Source organism: Brienomyrus brachyistius, chromosome 3 (genome assembly GCF_023856365.1).
Source record: "Brienomyrus brachyistius isolate T26 chromosome 3, BBRACH_0.4, whole genome shotgun sequence".
Classification (NCBI taxonomy): Eukaryota; Metazoa; Chordata; class Actinopteri; order Osteoglossiformes; family Mormyridae; genus Brienomyrus; species Brienomyrus brachyistius.
The window spans coordinates 28,212,121-28,229,384 of record NC_064535.1 but is presented as its reverse complement, the minus strand read 5'-3'; the positions used below and the strand labels follow the sequence as shown (position 1 = coordinate 28,229,384).

Here is a 17,264-nt window from a genome sequence, read left to right as displayed (position 1 = left end):
GGTACTCCGGTTTCCCCCCACAGTCCAAAAACATGCTGAGGCTAATTGGAGTTGCTGAATTGCCCGTAGGTGTGCATGTGTGAGTGAATGGTGTGTGAGTGTGCCCTGCGATGGGCTGGCCCCCCATCCTGGGTTGTTCCCTGCCTCGTGCCCATTGATTCCGGGATAGGCTCCGGACCCCCCGCGACCCAATAGGATAAGCGGTTTGGAAAATGGATGGATGGATGGAATTATTTAAAAAAATGCGATTTGGCTCATTTACAAAAATTATATTGTTTGCATATCTGCATGCACTAATTTTGGGTATATATATTGTCACTTTTTATTGGAGAAGTATCAAGAAAAGTGGGAAGCTTGGAGAGGAATTTAGAAACTTTTGCTTATGAATAAAACATTTCCCATACAAAATAAAGAATTTACTGACATATTCTAAGTGTTTTGGGTGCATTTTCACAGTAACAAATGATATCGTTAATACTGAAGGTGTAAGTAACCTGGATGATATTAAATAAACTCATTTTTAAAAATCTCATTTTTAATATATTTCGTATACATCGACACCATTCCAGTTAGACAACAGGTCACTGCTGGGTTAGACATAAAAAATGCAAGGCACTGTAAAATTAATAAAGCCTCGCTGGACGTTTATTTGCAGCAGATAGATACAGAAGCTGCTTAAAACAACGAACGGAATATGATGCACATGAGCGGGTCGGCGATCCTCTCCTCCCTCCCACAAGATGCATGGAGCCGGCGACTCTTACACTTCCGGGTCGGTTCTCTCCTGCTCCAGGTGCAGATCATTACACTCACCGGCTGGGAGGAAGACCAGCATTTTGGTAAAGCGTTTAATTTACTATTGATGATTTACATAATATATACACCCACACGAATGCTTTTTAAAGAAACCAATACTAATAAAATACTACGTCGATGTGATAAATCCGTTTTACTTGCATCAGCGACGTAGGAAGCGAGATCAGGCTCCAAAAAGTTTCTCGTGCAAGTACAAGGTGCCATCGCAAAAACAAATGTATCATTATCATTGACTTAAAGTTGATGTTGAGTGATTCGACCAAAGTCCGATACTCCTAGGAAGTGGGTTTTATATCATCCACGAACATGCATTTTATACCTGAATGCTCATGGTGACGGTTGAGGTGAAATGCAAGCATCGAACACTGCATGTATGTGTGATCTTGCATGCTGCTTTTACTGGGCATGCATATCGTCATTACACGGATATAGTCATGGGCAAGCTCTTCCTCCAAAATGCAGCGACGTTGTGAAAAATTGTGCACTGATGTGAGCACGGCGGTGTGTTCCGGGATATCCGACAAGAGCAACGTCATATTTCAGAAAGAGTTCCCCAGGAAGGTGAACACGACACAGTTTTCACGGAAACAATCAAACGTAGTTGCAATTGCTTATCCTAGCATCTTTGTTGGACATGAATAGTTTTAATAATATTCATCAGCAATTTAAAGTACAAATTATCGTGATGTTTGATGATAGTTTTTAACAGTATAATTATTTATTTTAAAGGAACACATTTTAAGAAGAACTTAAGAAGTGCTGAATTAGCGTTTTTGCTGTTATCTGTGCTTTTTTGAATGGTGATGCTTTCATGGTCATTCAGGGGTATTCCCTTAGGACAGGGTTATTCAAATTACGGTCCTCAAGGTTTGAGTGCTGATTTTCCAGCTTTCCATTTCCTGTGAGCCAGGTGTGAAGCTTCTGTGGCCAATCAGAATCAGTAATTGTTAAACTGGCTACCTGGGAGAATTGAAAACAAGGCCTGGATTTGGAATCAAGGTCCAGATTTGAAGAGCCCTGCCTTAGCATCGCAGGTTTGCACTCCGTCTCTTCACACCGATTCAAGTCTTTGCTTCTACTGGAGTCTGATGACACACTAGGCCAGGACTCTTAAGATCTGGACCTCATGGCAGTCATGAGCAGACATGGCATGACTGCAGGTGTACTATATAACATGTATAACACTATTTCCTCTCCTGTTGTCAGATTTTTAGTGAGTTACCTTTAATCAAGTCAAGTGGGTCTTTATTGTAGTACCATCTACAGGGCGGGAAATGAGTATTGAACACATCAGCAGTTTTTTTTTTCAGAAATATATTTCCAGTGAGGCTGTTCGCATGATTTTTTTCATCAAACATTGGTATGACCTCAAGAAATCCACAAATATAAAGTCAATTGTAATTAAGTATTGAACACTGACTGAAATTTATTACACAGTGGAGAAGCTTTCGTTTGTACCTGTATGATGAAACGAATGGCCTGCAGTGCTGGGTGCGAGTTTGGCCTATTTGTCTGAACAGATTGTCCTCATCATCTCGGCACATGGCCCCATTCATCGTTCCTTCCATTATACGAAGACTATCAGTACCATGAGATGCGACCAGCCCTGCATCATGATGCTTCCACCTCCAAACATCACTGCTGGTGTAGCGTTTTTGGGACGGTGTGCAGGTTTGGGTGCTTTTGGGGCAATGTGCAGGTCCGGGTGTTTTTTGGGCAATGTGCAGGTCCGGGTGTTTTTTGGGCAATGTGCAGGTCCGGGCGTTTTTTGGGCGATGTGCAGGTCCGGGCGTTTTTTGGGCGATGTGCAGGTCCGGGCGTTTTTTGGGCGATGTGCAGTGCCTTTTCTCCTCCAAACATGGTGTGTAGCATGATAACCAAAAAGTTCAGTTTTGGTCTTGTTTGACCAGACAACATTCTCCCAGTATTTCTATGGCTTGTCCAAATGTGTAGCAAACTTTAAAAGAGTTTCAACACACATAGAGGCTTTGATGGAGTGCATTGCCTGTTGTTTGCTCCGTAACGATTGCCTGCTGCCTCCAAGTCTTTCTGGGTGGTCCTTGGCTCTTGGGTTGCTCTTCTGATTATCCTGCTGACTCCCTGGTCAGAGAACTTGCAAGGAGCTCTTGTACATGGCTGGTTGATGCTGGAGTAATGTTTGCTTATAAAGGCCCCAATGGTGCCACTGAACGATTCAGAAGTTTTGAAATATGTCTGTAACCAGTTCTATTAACATGTTGTGCAACAATCAAATTGCGAAACTCTTGGGAGAAGTCTTTGCTTTTACCAAGTCATGAGATGTTCTTGTGTGACACCTCGGTGACAAAAAACCTTCTCGTAGCCCATCAGCATGTACTAACCAAGTTGATATTAATTTGACAGTTACTTTCTAACTAATTACTGATTGGACAAGAGGATAAACGGGAAAACAAGTCTCAGCAGTGGAGGATAAGAAGATGAAAGAAAATGAAGAAAATATTTTTTTTCTAAAATTAAATTATAAAAACATATTGGGGAATAATCGAACATAATTCCAGTAAATATTTGTAGTGTTAAGTGTTGGAGTTGAGGAGTCTTATGGCCTGCTGGTAGAGACGGCCCTTGAGTCTGGGTAATTACTGTGTCGCTTTCCCGATGGGAACAGACTCAACAGCTGGTGCGTTTGGTGGCTGTGGTCTTTGTTTCATTTCGGCTGGGCATGAAAAGGTGCTATCTGTCTCCTACCTATTTTTGATGTTGGACACACTTGTGCTAATTGTCAGGCATGGTGTGGCGAAGCTGTAGGTCTTCATTCCACATCACATGTGGGAAAGTTCTTCGTTGGCTTGGTGTGTCATGGGCTGCTCAGCGTGGGGAATCGCGGTGTCGAGAATCTCACCATGCTCCTTTTCGCTTGTGGTACTACTGCAGCATTATACAAACTTGTGGTCTGCTTCAGATGAGCAGCAGTTGGTCGCGCTGTGTGTAATCTGACGAGAACAGACACCAGATTTGTAGAAAAATTATACTATACTGTATAATTAAGGCCCTGGGATGGAGTACAAGGTTTTATTTTGAGTTTCTGACTTAAGATACTTTCTGTATCTGTCTGATGTCTACCTTAGTGTGTTTTTAGAATAGTAAATGTATTTTTATTTTTTTTTGTTTTGTTTTTGAAGTCTTGAATGGAAATGATCTTTGATTTTCTTTCTACAGATTGTTGCTATTCTTCCTGGATATACCAAGTGCTGAATTTGATTTGCATTTGGCTTAACATGTCAAGAGGGCTGCTGGAATCGTCAAGATTTTAAGACAATCTGTTGAGAAGAATGGGTCAAAATCACACCCAAGCCTGCACTAGATTTTTTTTTTTCTCAACCCGTTGGTCAGATATCTTACGTAATTCCACGTCAATAAGGGAAATGTACAGGGGAAGAAGTTCTGGGTTATTCTGAACAAATGGTTTCTATTCATAGATCTGAAAGCGAGAACTTCCATCACACAGTCCTGGGTGTTTGCCATCCTCCATCCTAGAGCTCAGCGTTGTCAATGTTCATGGGGTCCTGCTGAAATTCTGGGACCTTCCACTGTTTGTTTGTGTGTGTGTGCGCGTGTGCGTGCGCATAGACTCTGTTATACCCAAGGTACTTCCAAATCTATGGTTCCCCTCAAATGAACTTTCCGCTCAGGCCAGCGGCTGCCTGCCCACCGCCTTTCTCCTTCTGCGGTGTATTTAGGACCACATGAAAGATCCCGTTCCCCCCACATGCTCAACCGAACTGTGGTCACAAAGTGCACCTGGTGTTTGGACCAAGAAGTACGTGGCTCCGGTCCTGAAGGGTGCAGGGCTTTCTGGTTTTCATTGTACCTGAGCCCATAATTACCTAATTGAATTCAGCGTGTGTTTGATTGGACAAGGTTAACCTATTTCCTCGCTCTTAAAAAGACTGGAGATTTACCGAGACCCACTGGACTGTTGCCTTCTATGGCCGCTGTTGTGGACTTAGCTTGGCCTGAAATTGCAGTTTCCTCTTTCTCTGCGTTTTGTGGAGTCTGTTTTGTGAGGGGGCAAGCTTATAAATTTGACTAGTGGACAGTTTTATTTATATATGAGTTTTATTTGATTTCTGGCCAGGGTCTTCATAATTTTTCAGTTTGCCATGCCGGATGGATCCTGGGATGTGTTTTGGAGTATTAATCCTTGAACAAATATAACTTTGAATTTAATATTATTCCCTTAATGTTAATAGAAGTGGAACAGAAAAGCCGAGAAGTAATCTTGGCTGGTCGCTCCTACTAAACACCCATTAGAAGTTTATCACAAACCGTTAAGTTAGTCCAGGGTTCCCTAGCGGTAATACATGGCTATTTGTCTGTCAGTATTTAGGCTGTAAGTGTGAGTGCAGTATGGAATTCAGTACTTGAGTCTGTCAAATGGACCATTATCAACATGGGTTTTTACTCAATTCAATTGAATAAATTTTTATATAGTACTTTTCACGACGAAGTCGCCCTGAGGCATTTTACTTGGTTGTGTTGATATATTTCTGCATCATTCATACAGGGGAATAGGGAAGATAAAGACATGAATGAAATAAAGCCAGACGAATCAAAAACTCCCAAGTAGAGAGAATGAATAACCTCTAGGGGTCCACGGTCAACTGGTTAATCAATGCCCCCCCCCCCCCTTCGAAGCATGCTAATGTAATAGGTTTGTATGTGGTATTGCATGCGGTGTTATCTCTTCTAGTAGAGACGAGAGGGCAGGGATGAACTCGAGTTCTTTCGTGGTCTGACAACCCCAAGCTTTGGCCTGGGCTGGCTTCCATCGTGAGCCTAGGGCACGAGGACTTGTTCAGAGGAGCAACGCCTGGCTGATGTCTGTCACAGTTTAGGCCTCACTGAGCAAGGAGGGGGGGGTCTATGCTCAGACGCCTGCTCGAGTGAAGGGGATACTCGGTGTGTGAGCTGGACCACAGAGAAGCGAACCAACACCGGTGTTTGTGTTTGTGTGGCTAAGGACGGCCGCCAGAGAGGTCTCACTGTGTTTATCCAGAGTGAAATCTATCCCTGAAAGGACTGTCTGTCAGACCCCTTTCCTGTGTATGCCAATACATTGTGTTTGAGTGTTGTTCTCTTTTTCCTTTTAAATTGAAAACCACATTGTACTACGGGCCTCGATAGATCCGTAGTCGTCTTTGGGAAGCTTTTTGCGGTTATTCGCTTAGCCTTTTAATCACGTAACTCCATAATCGCAGTCACTTAGCGACCGGCTATTTATGAGACACTGTTTATTTGTCCGATTCAAAGGAGTCGCTCGTTAATGAGAGAAATGCAGATGGGAAGTAGTAAGGTTTGTGGAGTAATTTCATGTCCGAGTGTTCAATCGGCCGAGTAGTTTCTTCATTTTACCTGGTATTATCTAGCCACTTGTGGCTCACCTGCTGCCCAGGTTCCAAGGAAGCACGCAGGCCCTCCCTGTGTGGGTCTAAACTAGTAAATATTGCCAGAAAGCCTTAAGTGCTGGAACTGCTCTCCTGCTGCGTGGTGTGTTTGCGTTCCCTGTTTTAAGAGTGCTGTTGAACAGCCTTGGTGGCCCACTCTGTGTCCCCCATGACTCGCCTGAGGCTTCAACGTGTCCCTCAAACAGGAAGCCTCACTCCTGGCTCCCTCTCAGTGTTAATGCCATCCTGTAACGCTGTATATTACGTGCACCATGAATGAGAATGAGCTCCTTTCACGTAGGTCGGATTTGGCTTTTTTTTTTTTTTGTCTTGGCAACAAAAGTTGTGATGTCAAGCTTGAAGTTCAGTGGAGGACGGAATGTGACATTTTATGAGGTTTTTAAATAATCCCCGCCCCCCACAAAACCAGTTTTGAAATCTTTCTCAGATTCTTTCTCAGCTACAGAATAAATCCAAGCATTTTTATTTAGCAATCTTTTCTTTCCAGTGGGAGTCTTGCTCATTAGTAAAACTTTTCATTGCTACTGTAAGAACAGTCAGGTGACTCCTGGGCTGCACTAAACCTCATGGGATATGTAGTCTCCAGGGCCCTTTTTTCTCCCTCTGGAAAACCCTTTACAAAAATGTCACTGTGAGAAGGAGCAGATTTCAGCAGAGCTACTAAGTCCTCACCAGTCTTCTCCAGTCAGCCCACCCCTGTGCTTCCACCCCTAGGGTACATCCCCCCGAGAGGCAAGTGGAGAGAATTCGGAGACCTAGCACATCGTGAAGTACGTGGCAAAAGAAAGGGAGCCAGTCGTGTTTATTTTATCAGTGTAAAATGAAAAGCGTTTGTGTTCAGCAGGAGAGCGTCCAAGCCTCCCTGGCCTCCTGCAGAGCTTCTGGATGAAGGAGTCGTCCGCTCGGGTGTTCAGGTCCTGGCATAAATCTCCTTTCAGATGTTCGCCAGGACTGGCCATTTTTTACGAGGGCATTTTCGAGTTACACCTCCTTTTAGGTGGCCGTATGAGCGCAGTCAGACACTTCGACTCTGTGAGTGGACTGTGACCAATTACTTTTTGCTGAAGGACTTTCCCTTTTACAGTTTGTGCTCGATTGCTCTTAAAGACCAGTGCAGCACATTAACCCAGACAGGAGCCAAGAGCTACTCCTGCTTTTATAGGAGGGCGGAGAGCCGTCACCAGAAGTGAGGGAAGAAGCTGATGAGTCCCAGGGATCTCCCCAAAAGGTCTTCTGCTCCCCCCCCCTGTACCTTCAACTGCTCCAGTACCAGTTTGGATCTTCTTCCATGTAGATGTAGAGGCTTTTGTCTGTATCCATTTTCAAAAATCCTAGGAAGTGTGTCGAATTCTGGAACATTCCCCTTTACTCTGGCTATCGCGATTACAGTAATAAACTGCCCTGACTATAGATAAGTACACAAATATATGGCTGCTTAAGAAAAAAATAATTTCAACAGACATCATGATGGGCGCTGGCCATAAAAATCTAAACTCCTATTTAATATTAAGTTGTGGTTAGTCATTTACTGCAGCACATATACATGTTTCTGCATCTAATTATCTTTTATTTAACCATCCATCCATTTTCCATAACCCCCTCCAAACGCACTGAGCCATGGCGGCTACTTGAACCCTGGTCCCTGGTGTTTTTTTTATGACATGCTCTATATGATGTATACAGTTTATTAAAGTTTTTAGAGCGTAATGGCTCTGATTGGAGAAGTCTCATTCTGTCCACTTTTTCCTCCTTGGTCCGGACCATGTGGTTTTCATCTGATTTGCGATTTCCAGGTTAGAAATGTGCATTTCTGCTTATGGTTGTCTGGTGACTCAGTGGACAGTGCAGTTATCTCACACCTGCAGCTTTCATTCTCTTCTCCTGGCTCGGGGGGGGGATGGGGGTTGCATGTTGACCTTTGGGTTACTTCTGTGTGAGTATATGACCTGTGATCAGTGGTACAGTGGGGGCATGGAATATCCTGGTCGATTAAAGGGTGGGGGCAGTATTTACGGTATTTGAATACATAAACTTGTATAATGTGAGGTTCCAAGGTCACATCTGCTGTATATCACTTGGATGGAAGTGTCAGATACATGAGTGACTGTAATGCGATGGTCTGAATGGGCAGTGAGCAGCTTCACCCAGCCTCTCCTGTTCTTGCTCATCATGCCCTTATTTGTCCCTTCTGTAGGTTCTTCTTGGCTTGTCCCCAAAACCTTTAACACGGGCATTAATTAAGTTCCCCTCATTCGCTCTCTTCCCCTTACCTTCTTGCTTTCTCTCCATGTCGCACCGTTCGGAGGATACGCGTCTGCCCCTGTCTCGCCGTAACGGTCCGGTTAAGTTTAAAGCGATTTTTCTTACGCTTTGCCAATTGGCCTAGAATGTTTTATACGAGCATAAATCTCTAGGAGAGTCTCAGCGGCCCCATATATTAGGGGGGCGGCGACATGTTTACCTTGCTATGAGCTCCTCGGGGGGAGGCTACGGTATAAGCCGGGCTCTTGGCTGAAAGACGCGGACCAGGTGGCTTATGGGATACGTGGGAGTGGCCGCTGTGGCCACGTGGTTGTCGGAGAGCCTCAGCCCATGCATGGGACATCACGTGGGTCACAGCAGAGGCTTTTGGCTGTTTATTTCTCTTTGATCGCTCTTCCCTTTCGTTCTAATTCAAAAGGAGATGGACGTCACCGAGTCGTGTTGGAGGAAGGAGACTTTCCAGCAGTCAATCCAGAGGAAGGCCCAGGGTTCGTTAGCGGCCTGCAAGGGATCTGCTCCAAAACGAGCTCGTGTCTGACTGCTTCCTGTCCAATTACAGTTAACTGGTGCTCTGTTTATTTATCCATAGGCTATTTTAAATGGATCTCTTTCAGTGTCAAGGTCCCTGGGGGAGGGGTTTATTCCCCACCAAACACGCTTGGCAACGGTGAGATGGAGGCAAGCAGTTCCCTCTGGATGTCTTCGCAACCTGGGGGGTGGCTGAGGGTGGAGGTTGCCATCCACTTTGAACATGCTGGGCCCAGAATGGCACAGCGACCCCCCCCCCCCCACGTTTTTAATGCTGCCGTCATCGTTTTCCTTTGTGCCAGCCTATGAAGACCCCGATTGTTCGGTTTTTGATCTTTTTTTCTTGTCTGAACTGTGTGTGTTTCTCTGATCCCCCGAATACATGTATAACATGCAGCTCGGGTTACGTCGACCCCTCCCTCATCGTGGGTTTGCACGAGGTGAGGTCTGTCATTTGTAGCCGTTACCACGCTGAAGTGAGTCTGCACCTCTTATTGAACACTAATGTTGACCCCCACCCTTCCCCAATTGAGAATCCTCATGTGTGGTGTGTGACCGGGCTGGACTATGGCATCCATCACATCCCCGCCAGTTCCCTGTGGAGTTCTGGGAAATCAGGGCTGTGTCAGTGAATCAGTCTAGATTCCAGAAATAATTCGAAGTAATAAAAGCTGTCAGTTCTTAGCCCAGTTCCTTATGAGTGCATTGCTGTGATTGGGGGCTGGGGGGCATTAGGTGAAAGGTCACGTTTGGTCACCTGTAGTGGTCCCCATTCAACCTTCACATGTGCCATCCTGCTTAGCTGTGAGAGGAATACACAGATATAGAAGTGAGAGCAAAGTTAGGAGTCAGCCATTCATCCAGGGCCGCTGCAGCAGTTTTTGGGGCTAAGGGCCTTGCTCCAGGGTGTAGAGGGATTAGTACTGGTTACTTTCTGAACACTGGTACAAACTCAAGACCTTCAGAGATGCACAGCAGCCCATTCTGTGCTATGGCACAATTACATTTCATTCATTGTTGCAGACGCTTTGATCCAAAAGGCAGTCACTGGAGCGATTGGGGGTTAAGGGTCTTGCTCAAGGGCCCAACGAGTAATTTATAGGGGATCCACCATATTTGGATAAACAGAATTCTGGTCTTTTGTAAGGCTGTCTCTTCTGAATTTGTTCTGAACCAAACATCTGCTGCTGATAATGATGGCTAGAGAAGCTCAGGGCTGGCAGTTATAAATGCATAGTTTGGACTACTGTACATACTTTATTAATGAATCATGCCCCTGTCCCCGACTCCACCGCACAGTAAACTCTAGACTGGGACGCCGCTCACCCGAAATCCCTCTGGCAGACTGCAGCTGGAGCCGGGCATCACCGGGTCACGCCGGCGTAAGGGAACCCTTAATAAAACTCACACTCTGACAGAGGCGGGGTCATGCGAGGCCCTGCCCACCCATCACTGGAATACATCAACAGAGTCGGGTCTGGCTATGGAAAATATGACTGGATCTGCCCCCCCCCCATTCTCATCAGTGCTCCCTGTCCCCCTAGAGTGTCTCGGCTGCCGGAGGCTGCCGCTGAGCGATAAGCCGCAGCTTTTTCACTATGCGATTTCACGTTGTTTGGATTCAAACCAGCTTGGCTACTTGTCCTCTATATCAGGATAAGGCAGTGCCCCTTAGCTTATGAATGGAACAGAGCGTCTGTTGGTGGTACAGAGCGAATCGTGCTCTGGGTTTTATCTTCGTCCGGAAGGTTATGGACCCTCGCACCTTTGTGACATACACACAGGGGCTTGGGGATGGGAGGGGGGATGTGTACCCCCCCAGTATTTCATTTGGCTTCATTCATCCCCCCTAATAAATAGACTTTTAAATTATAAAGTTGTGTCCATCCAATATCAAAAATTCTTTGCTCTGCCATGGTGTATGCATCGCCGGCCCCCCTACCCCCCGCAGCACCGCGTGCTGCCTTTGCTTCTGAGCGCGTGTCTTAAATGTTCCCACTTGTCCTGTGAAGGCTGTAAAATTAATGTTACTCAGGCTCTTGTTTTTGTAGGGGGGAGCGGGACCCCACTTGGCTTGAAATTTGTCCTCGATACCGTTGGCCAAGCTGGGAAAATTTAACAGGTTGCGGCGTGATAATTGTCGCAGTAATATAACTCGGACCGAGGTCGGCCCCCAAAAGCGGGCCCCTGCCTCCATCTCCCGGCCCCCATCTTCCCAGGAAAGGTGCTGTGAAGCAAGAGACGGGTTTTCCCAATATGGTAATATCCATACAGTGTGTGGACCTTGAGTCCCTTTTCCATTCCGTCCTCTTCAAATTCCCCCCCCGCCCCGATCTGCTAAATATGTAAACCTGGAGCAGTGTTAACGGAAACTCAATGCCTCTTATGCTCTCCTGCTTGCTGCTAAGGTAACCATACCCCCCCCCCACCATAAACATGACTGCATGTAGTATTTTGCTAAATAAATGGTCTGTTTTGCCTTTGAAAATTATTACTACATATTTTCAGTGTCATTAGTGCCCTGTAGTAAAAATAAACTAGGGGTACTTTGGTTTATATAAGGTATTTATAGCTTGATTTCTATAAGCAGACCTTTGAAGGTTTTCTGCACAGATGTGATTGTCTTATAAAACAGGAACAGGCTTCCTGATGTATTGCTCTGTAGGCCCTCCTGTGCTCCACCCGTACATGTTATGGGGGCAGTAATGGCTGTTCAGTGGGTAGCACTTTAAATTCGCACCTCCATGTAGTGGGTTTGAATCCCCATGTGTTTGCAGTTTGCATGCTCTTCCCATGTCACATGGCTTTTCTCTAAATACTCTGGCTTCCATCTGCAGCCTATAAACATGCTGTTAGGTGACTTGGCAGTTCTGACCGCTCATAGTCTGTGAGTTTGGTGACACAGTGGTGCAGTGGTTAGCACTGCTGCCTCACACCTCTAGGACCAGGGTTCGAGTCTCTACCCTGGCTTCTCCATGTGTGTGGGGGTTGCATCCTCTCTCCATGTTGAGAAAGCCCCCCACCCCTGCCAGTCACCCTGAATGGGGTATTTAGATTTCACAGTGATGCTATAGCCACAACAATGATCACCTTTGAATTCTGATCTGTCCTTGGACTACTGATATGCTGATATGTAGGATACTCTAATGATGTGATCGATAGCAGCATCCACCCAACCACGCTTCTGGTCTCTGTACTGATCGTGAGCTTGGGCAGCTCATAACAACGTGTTTAACGATGTGTCGTGCTGTGATTTCTCTTTTGTGTCTAACCAGTTATTTACTTATTTGGTGACAGTTATTTTTGTGCTTATTTATGTATCATATTTGATTTATGATATGTTTAACTTACGATGGGTTATGTTCTAATAAATCCCTTCATATGTCGAGGAGCATCTGAATAGAAGATGGATGAATAGATTTGTGTATTTGTGCCCTGTGACTTGCAGCCCTGCCTTATTCCCTGTGCTATCTGGGGTAGGCTCCAGGCCTTATCCTGGATAGGCATTTGGAAGATGAATGTCTGCCAAAGCAAACAGACGCAACGCATAGGCATGGCAGCTCACACATGACACTGACCTGGCGTGTAATGTGGAATGCCACGGGCTCTGGGGTCCTCCCTGAACACATCGCGTCTCAGATCCCGGGTCAGTGTCAGGTAACCGCCCTCGCCTCTGAAGGCACGCCACTGAAGTAGTATGATGCAAACGGTGGGCAGTAAGCAATTATTTTGGGGGGGGGAAAAAAATGTTTTGATAGCATTAATCCTTGGCTGTAGGTATGCTCAGATCTGAGCTGGCTGTTTATCCAGAAAGTTCCAAGAGTTAATAGAGCGTTTTTTTTTTTTTTTTTTCTTCGCTCCTTCGGCCAGGTCCTGAACGAATAGAAAAGTTTTGACTTCCACTCAGGAAATAGTCAGTCTCATTTCCTCCTTTATTGGTGAAACTTCGGAATCTTTGCCAAGGCAGTAATGGAAGTTCTGTGTCAACCTCTGCACCCCCCCCCCCCCCCCCAAATGGATGCTGAGGAAGGAGAAGAGCGTAAGTGTTAGTGAGGTCACATTGTGTCTGCCTCCCCCCCCCCCCCCCCCCAATGTCAGAACTGAGGGGCAGATCACACAGAGCTTCGGCCGTTTAAAAATAAACTTGCGCTAGAGGGGAGGGTTTTCAAGATGATGAGGCCATGTCCTTGGAATATTCCGGCGTTTCAGTGCATATGGCCCACTGCTTCTGGTTCTGCTGAATTGTGCATTTTTTCAGTATGCATTAATTCCAGCTCTTGCATACTCTTTCCCCAATCATGGAACATATCAATGTTTTCGATTCACAGAACTTTCTCTAGATGTGCACCAATGTCTGAGCTCACAGCACGCGTTCGTTAAGGTCCGATCAGAGCTGATCGGGACGATCCCCACCCCTCATGTTTGTCATCTTCAAAGAAACTGCCCCTTCCCACCCAGCAGAGTCATACCAAAGCTACCTGCCCATCCTGGTTGACAAGTGGCCGTATATTTTAGAAGTGCATGAAAGGGTTTCCGGAGACCTGTTTTGGAGTGAAGTATCGTTTGAGTCACATCAAAGACATGCAAACTGCGTCTGTTATTCACATTTTTACAGCCATCCTTCCGAGATTGAGAACATGTGACTGCGCATTGTCCCTAAAAGCATCAGACTGGACACCAGGTGCTGGGATAGAGGTTCGAGTGCCTAATCAGGACCGACCTGTTGCTACCCAACATGTCCGCTTCCTGTTAATACCGTCGGTGTCACCCAGTCCCAGCTGGCGTGTCTCATCATTTTGGTGCCTTTCTACACAGAATAAAAGGCTAGAGTTTGAGCTACAACCATAAAAATCTCTCCCATATGGTGTGTCCTCCACTTAACCTAAAGTAGCGATTAAATGGTGAAACAGTGTACCGCCGATTGGCTGTGTCTACAGGGGGTGGCACGCATCTGTGTCTGTGTTCGTGGTTGTGGGAGAGAGCTAAGTACACCATGTGAAGCACGTTTACTTTGAACACGATTCTTAAAACGAACCGTCATTTAGATATTTAATTGTCCATCCATCAGTTTTCCATTCTGTTGACCCTGAGGGCCTTGAAATTATTTATTCTGTATTGTCTCTAGATGGTACCAAAAACCGGCTGCTTCTTATTTTAAGAATGACACCCTAATTGTGGTCTTCATTAACATTGTGATGATGGAATAGAACCGTCTGGTGTTCATTGATTTGTCCATCCATCACCCATTCATTTTCTAACCACTTGTATTGATCAGGCAGACTTGGCGCTTATCCCAGGCAGCATAGGGCACAAGGCTGGGATACATTATTGTTAGTATTCTTTAGATCTGTTTTATGAAGAATTTTCAGACAGGGAGGTATCAAGTCTGTTGAGGTGTGTAGAATCCTAAAATGAGAAAAATAACTAAATGTAACATGAAGTATGAGACTGAGCTCCTTAAAGAGGCCTTGTCAGATAGAGAAGGAAAGAGATGTGGGCGACTCCAGGAGGACCCTGTCTTATGGAAGATGAGAAAAGCTGAGATTTTGAGGAGTTTCTCAAATATTGTGACTAATTGTGAGTTGCCAGTTCTAAGTTGTTTGAGAAATCCCCTCTAAAAAAGGATTTGGTATTTTCACGACACGTCCGATTTTCTCATACGTCCCTTGTGCTATTGAGCTAAATGCAAGTGGGTTCTTAATTAACAAAGAAACACTCTCTTTAAAAAGCATTTGTAAACATATACTGAACAAAAATATAAACGCAACACTCTTGTTTCTGCTCCCATTTTTCATGAGATGGACTTAAAGACCTACAATTCATTCCAGATACACAATATTACCATTTCTCTCAAACATTTCTCACAAATCAGTCTAAATGTGTGATAGTGAGCACTTCTGCTTTGCTGAGATAATCCATCCCACCTCACAGGTGTGCCACATCAAGATGCTGATCTGACATCATGGGTAGTGCACAGGTGTACCTTATACTGCCCACAATAAAAGGCCACCCTGGAATGTGCAGTTTTTTGCTTTATTGGGGGTCTGGGGACTCAGAACCGGTCAGTATCTGGTGTGACCACCATTTGCCTCATGCAATGCAACACATCTTCTTCGCATAGAGTTTATCAGATTGTCAATTGTGGCCTGTGGAATGTTGGTCCACTCCTCTTCAATGGCTGTGCGAAGTTGTTGGATATTAGTGGGAACTGGTACACGCTGTCGTATACGCCGGTCAAGCACATCCCAAACATGCTCAATGGGTGACATGTCCGGTGAGTATGCTGGCCATGCAAGAACTGGGACATTTTCAGCTTCCAAGAACTGTGTACAGATCCTTGCAACATGGGGCCGTGCATTATCTGTCTGAGTGGCTGGTCTCAGACGATCTTGGAGGTGAACCTGCTGGATGTGGAGGTCCTGGGCTGGTGTGGTTACACGTGGTCTGCGGTTGTGAGGCCGGTTGGATGTACTGCCATATTCTCTGAAACGCCTTTGGAGACGGCTTATGGTTGAGAAATGAACATTCAATGCACGAGCAACAGATCTGGTTGACATTCCTGCTGTCAGCATGCCAATTGCACGCTCCCTCAATGCTTGTGGCATCTGTGGCATTTTGCTGTGAGACAAAACTGCACATTCCAGGGTGGCCTTTTATTGTGGGCAGTATAAGGTACACCTGTGCACTACCCATGATGTCAGATCAGCATCTTGATGTGGCACACCTGTGAGGTGGGATGGATTATCTCAGCAAAGCAGAAGTGCTCACTATCACACATTTAGACTGATTTGTGAGAAATGTTTGAGAGAAATGGTAATATTGTGTATCTGGAATGAATTGTAGATCTTGAAGTCCATCTCATGAAAAATGGGAGCAGAAACAAAAGTGTTGCGTTTATATTTTTGTTCAGTGTAGTATATTGATGTGAACCTGCTGCAGCGGTAAGGATGAAATTTAGGGGTAACTTAACTTGCAGGGTGCCTTGAAATCGTTGAGATTGCGTTATTGGCCTGAGCAATGTGTCACAGGCAAAAGGAATTCGGATGGTAGAAGAAATTTGGCATAACATAAGCACAGGGTATATGGGAAAGGACCAGCCTGGGTGGAATGCCAGTCCATCACAGGGTGGGCAAACACACACTTCAGGGGTTTTAAAGACAATAAAATGACTATCCAGAGTGCTTGGAAGAAGCCCAACACAACACTGGGAGAACTAACAATCCCACTAGGCAGAAGCAGGATTCGTACCCTCAACCATGCAGGTGTGAAGCTACAGCGCTGGCCTATCCTGGCTGTTCTTGTAATGGAAAGCCAAATAAACCCTGGACATCCATTCCACAAACGGCAGCCGTCTAGGTTATGAGATCTGTCCCACATCGCAAAAAAGGGAACGGTGCTCCACACTCTCCCGTGGATTCTAGGGCAAAGCTCCCACGGCAGCCCCCACCCCGGCCAGCTTCCTCCATTTCCTGGAATCCCGGCACGGTCGCGGAGGTCCGGAAGGCCTGCCACGTCCTGGCCCTCGCCGTCCAAGGCGTAGTCATGAAATTGACTGTATCCTGCCTGCCTGCCTGCCTGCAGCAGCCTTCTAATGCCTTTCATTTCAGTACCGGGAAGCACGAAATTCCTTGGCAGTTCCAGAAAATCTGGGCCTCCTGCATGTACCTCCTCACCCGCCTTTATCCTCCGTGCTGCCTTAATTCTCAAGAATCCAGCAGTCTGTGCATTTTCCAGATGCTCCCTGCCATCCCAGCCAGTGCCTTTAACTGCGCTGGGCTCTCTGAACACTGAGTGTCCTTTTCATCCAGCTGCACTCGGTGCACTGGGAACTTCACAACATAAAAGTCATTTCTTAGTTTCTGTTTTTACCGTCTCTGGGTGTCCCTTTGGTTTAAGTTTGGGAAATTAATGGGGGAGATTAGCTGGTTTTATTAAGACTTGTTGATTGCAGAGATTGAATAAGATGGCCGATGTGGAGCATTCTCGGAATATTGATTTAAGGCAACATCTGTTGCGTATTGTGTGCCATTGTGTGTAAATGATTCTCTTTATGTTAAAGAGGAAAATTCCCGTTTTAATACAGAGGCTATTTCCATGACTCACCCATGTGGGGATGGCACATTTACCCCTAAATAACTTAGTTACTGATTGACTGGCCTTTAATAAATCCATCTCGACCCCCAGGACAACCTTATTTTTCCAATTCCTCCTTGA

The 17,264-nt window shown here is 45.5% G+C and overlaps 1 protein-coding gene across 2 annotated transcripts in view; it reads left to right on the top strand.

The window, feature by feature from the left end:
- Window positions 1-682: 682 nt before the first annotated feature.
- LOC125738445 (coiled-coil domain-containing protein 91-like) overlaps window positions 683-17,264 on the top strand; it is an 85,672-nt gene continuing 69,090 nt past the window's right edge. The window contains exon 1 of one of the 2 annotated variants that reach the window (XM_049007379.1): window positions 683-839. In XM_049007379.1, coding sequence (XP_048863336.1) covers window positions 741-839 — 99 coding nt within the window. In that variant the 5' untranslated portion in view covers window positions 683-740. The remainder of the gene's footprint in view (window positions 840-17,264) is intronic. The other variant, XM_049007378.1, reaches the window with a different exon arrangement.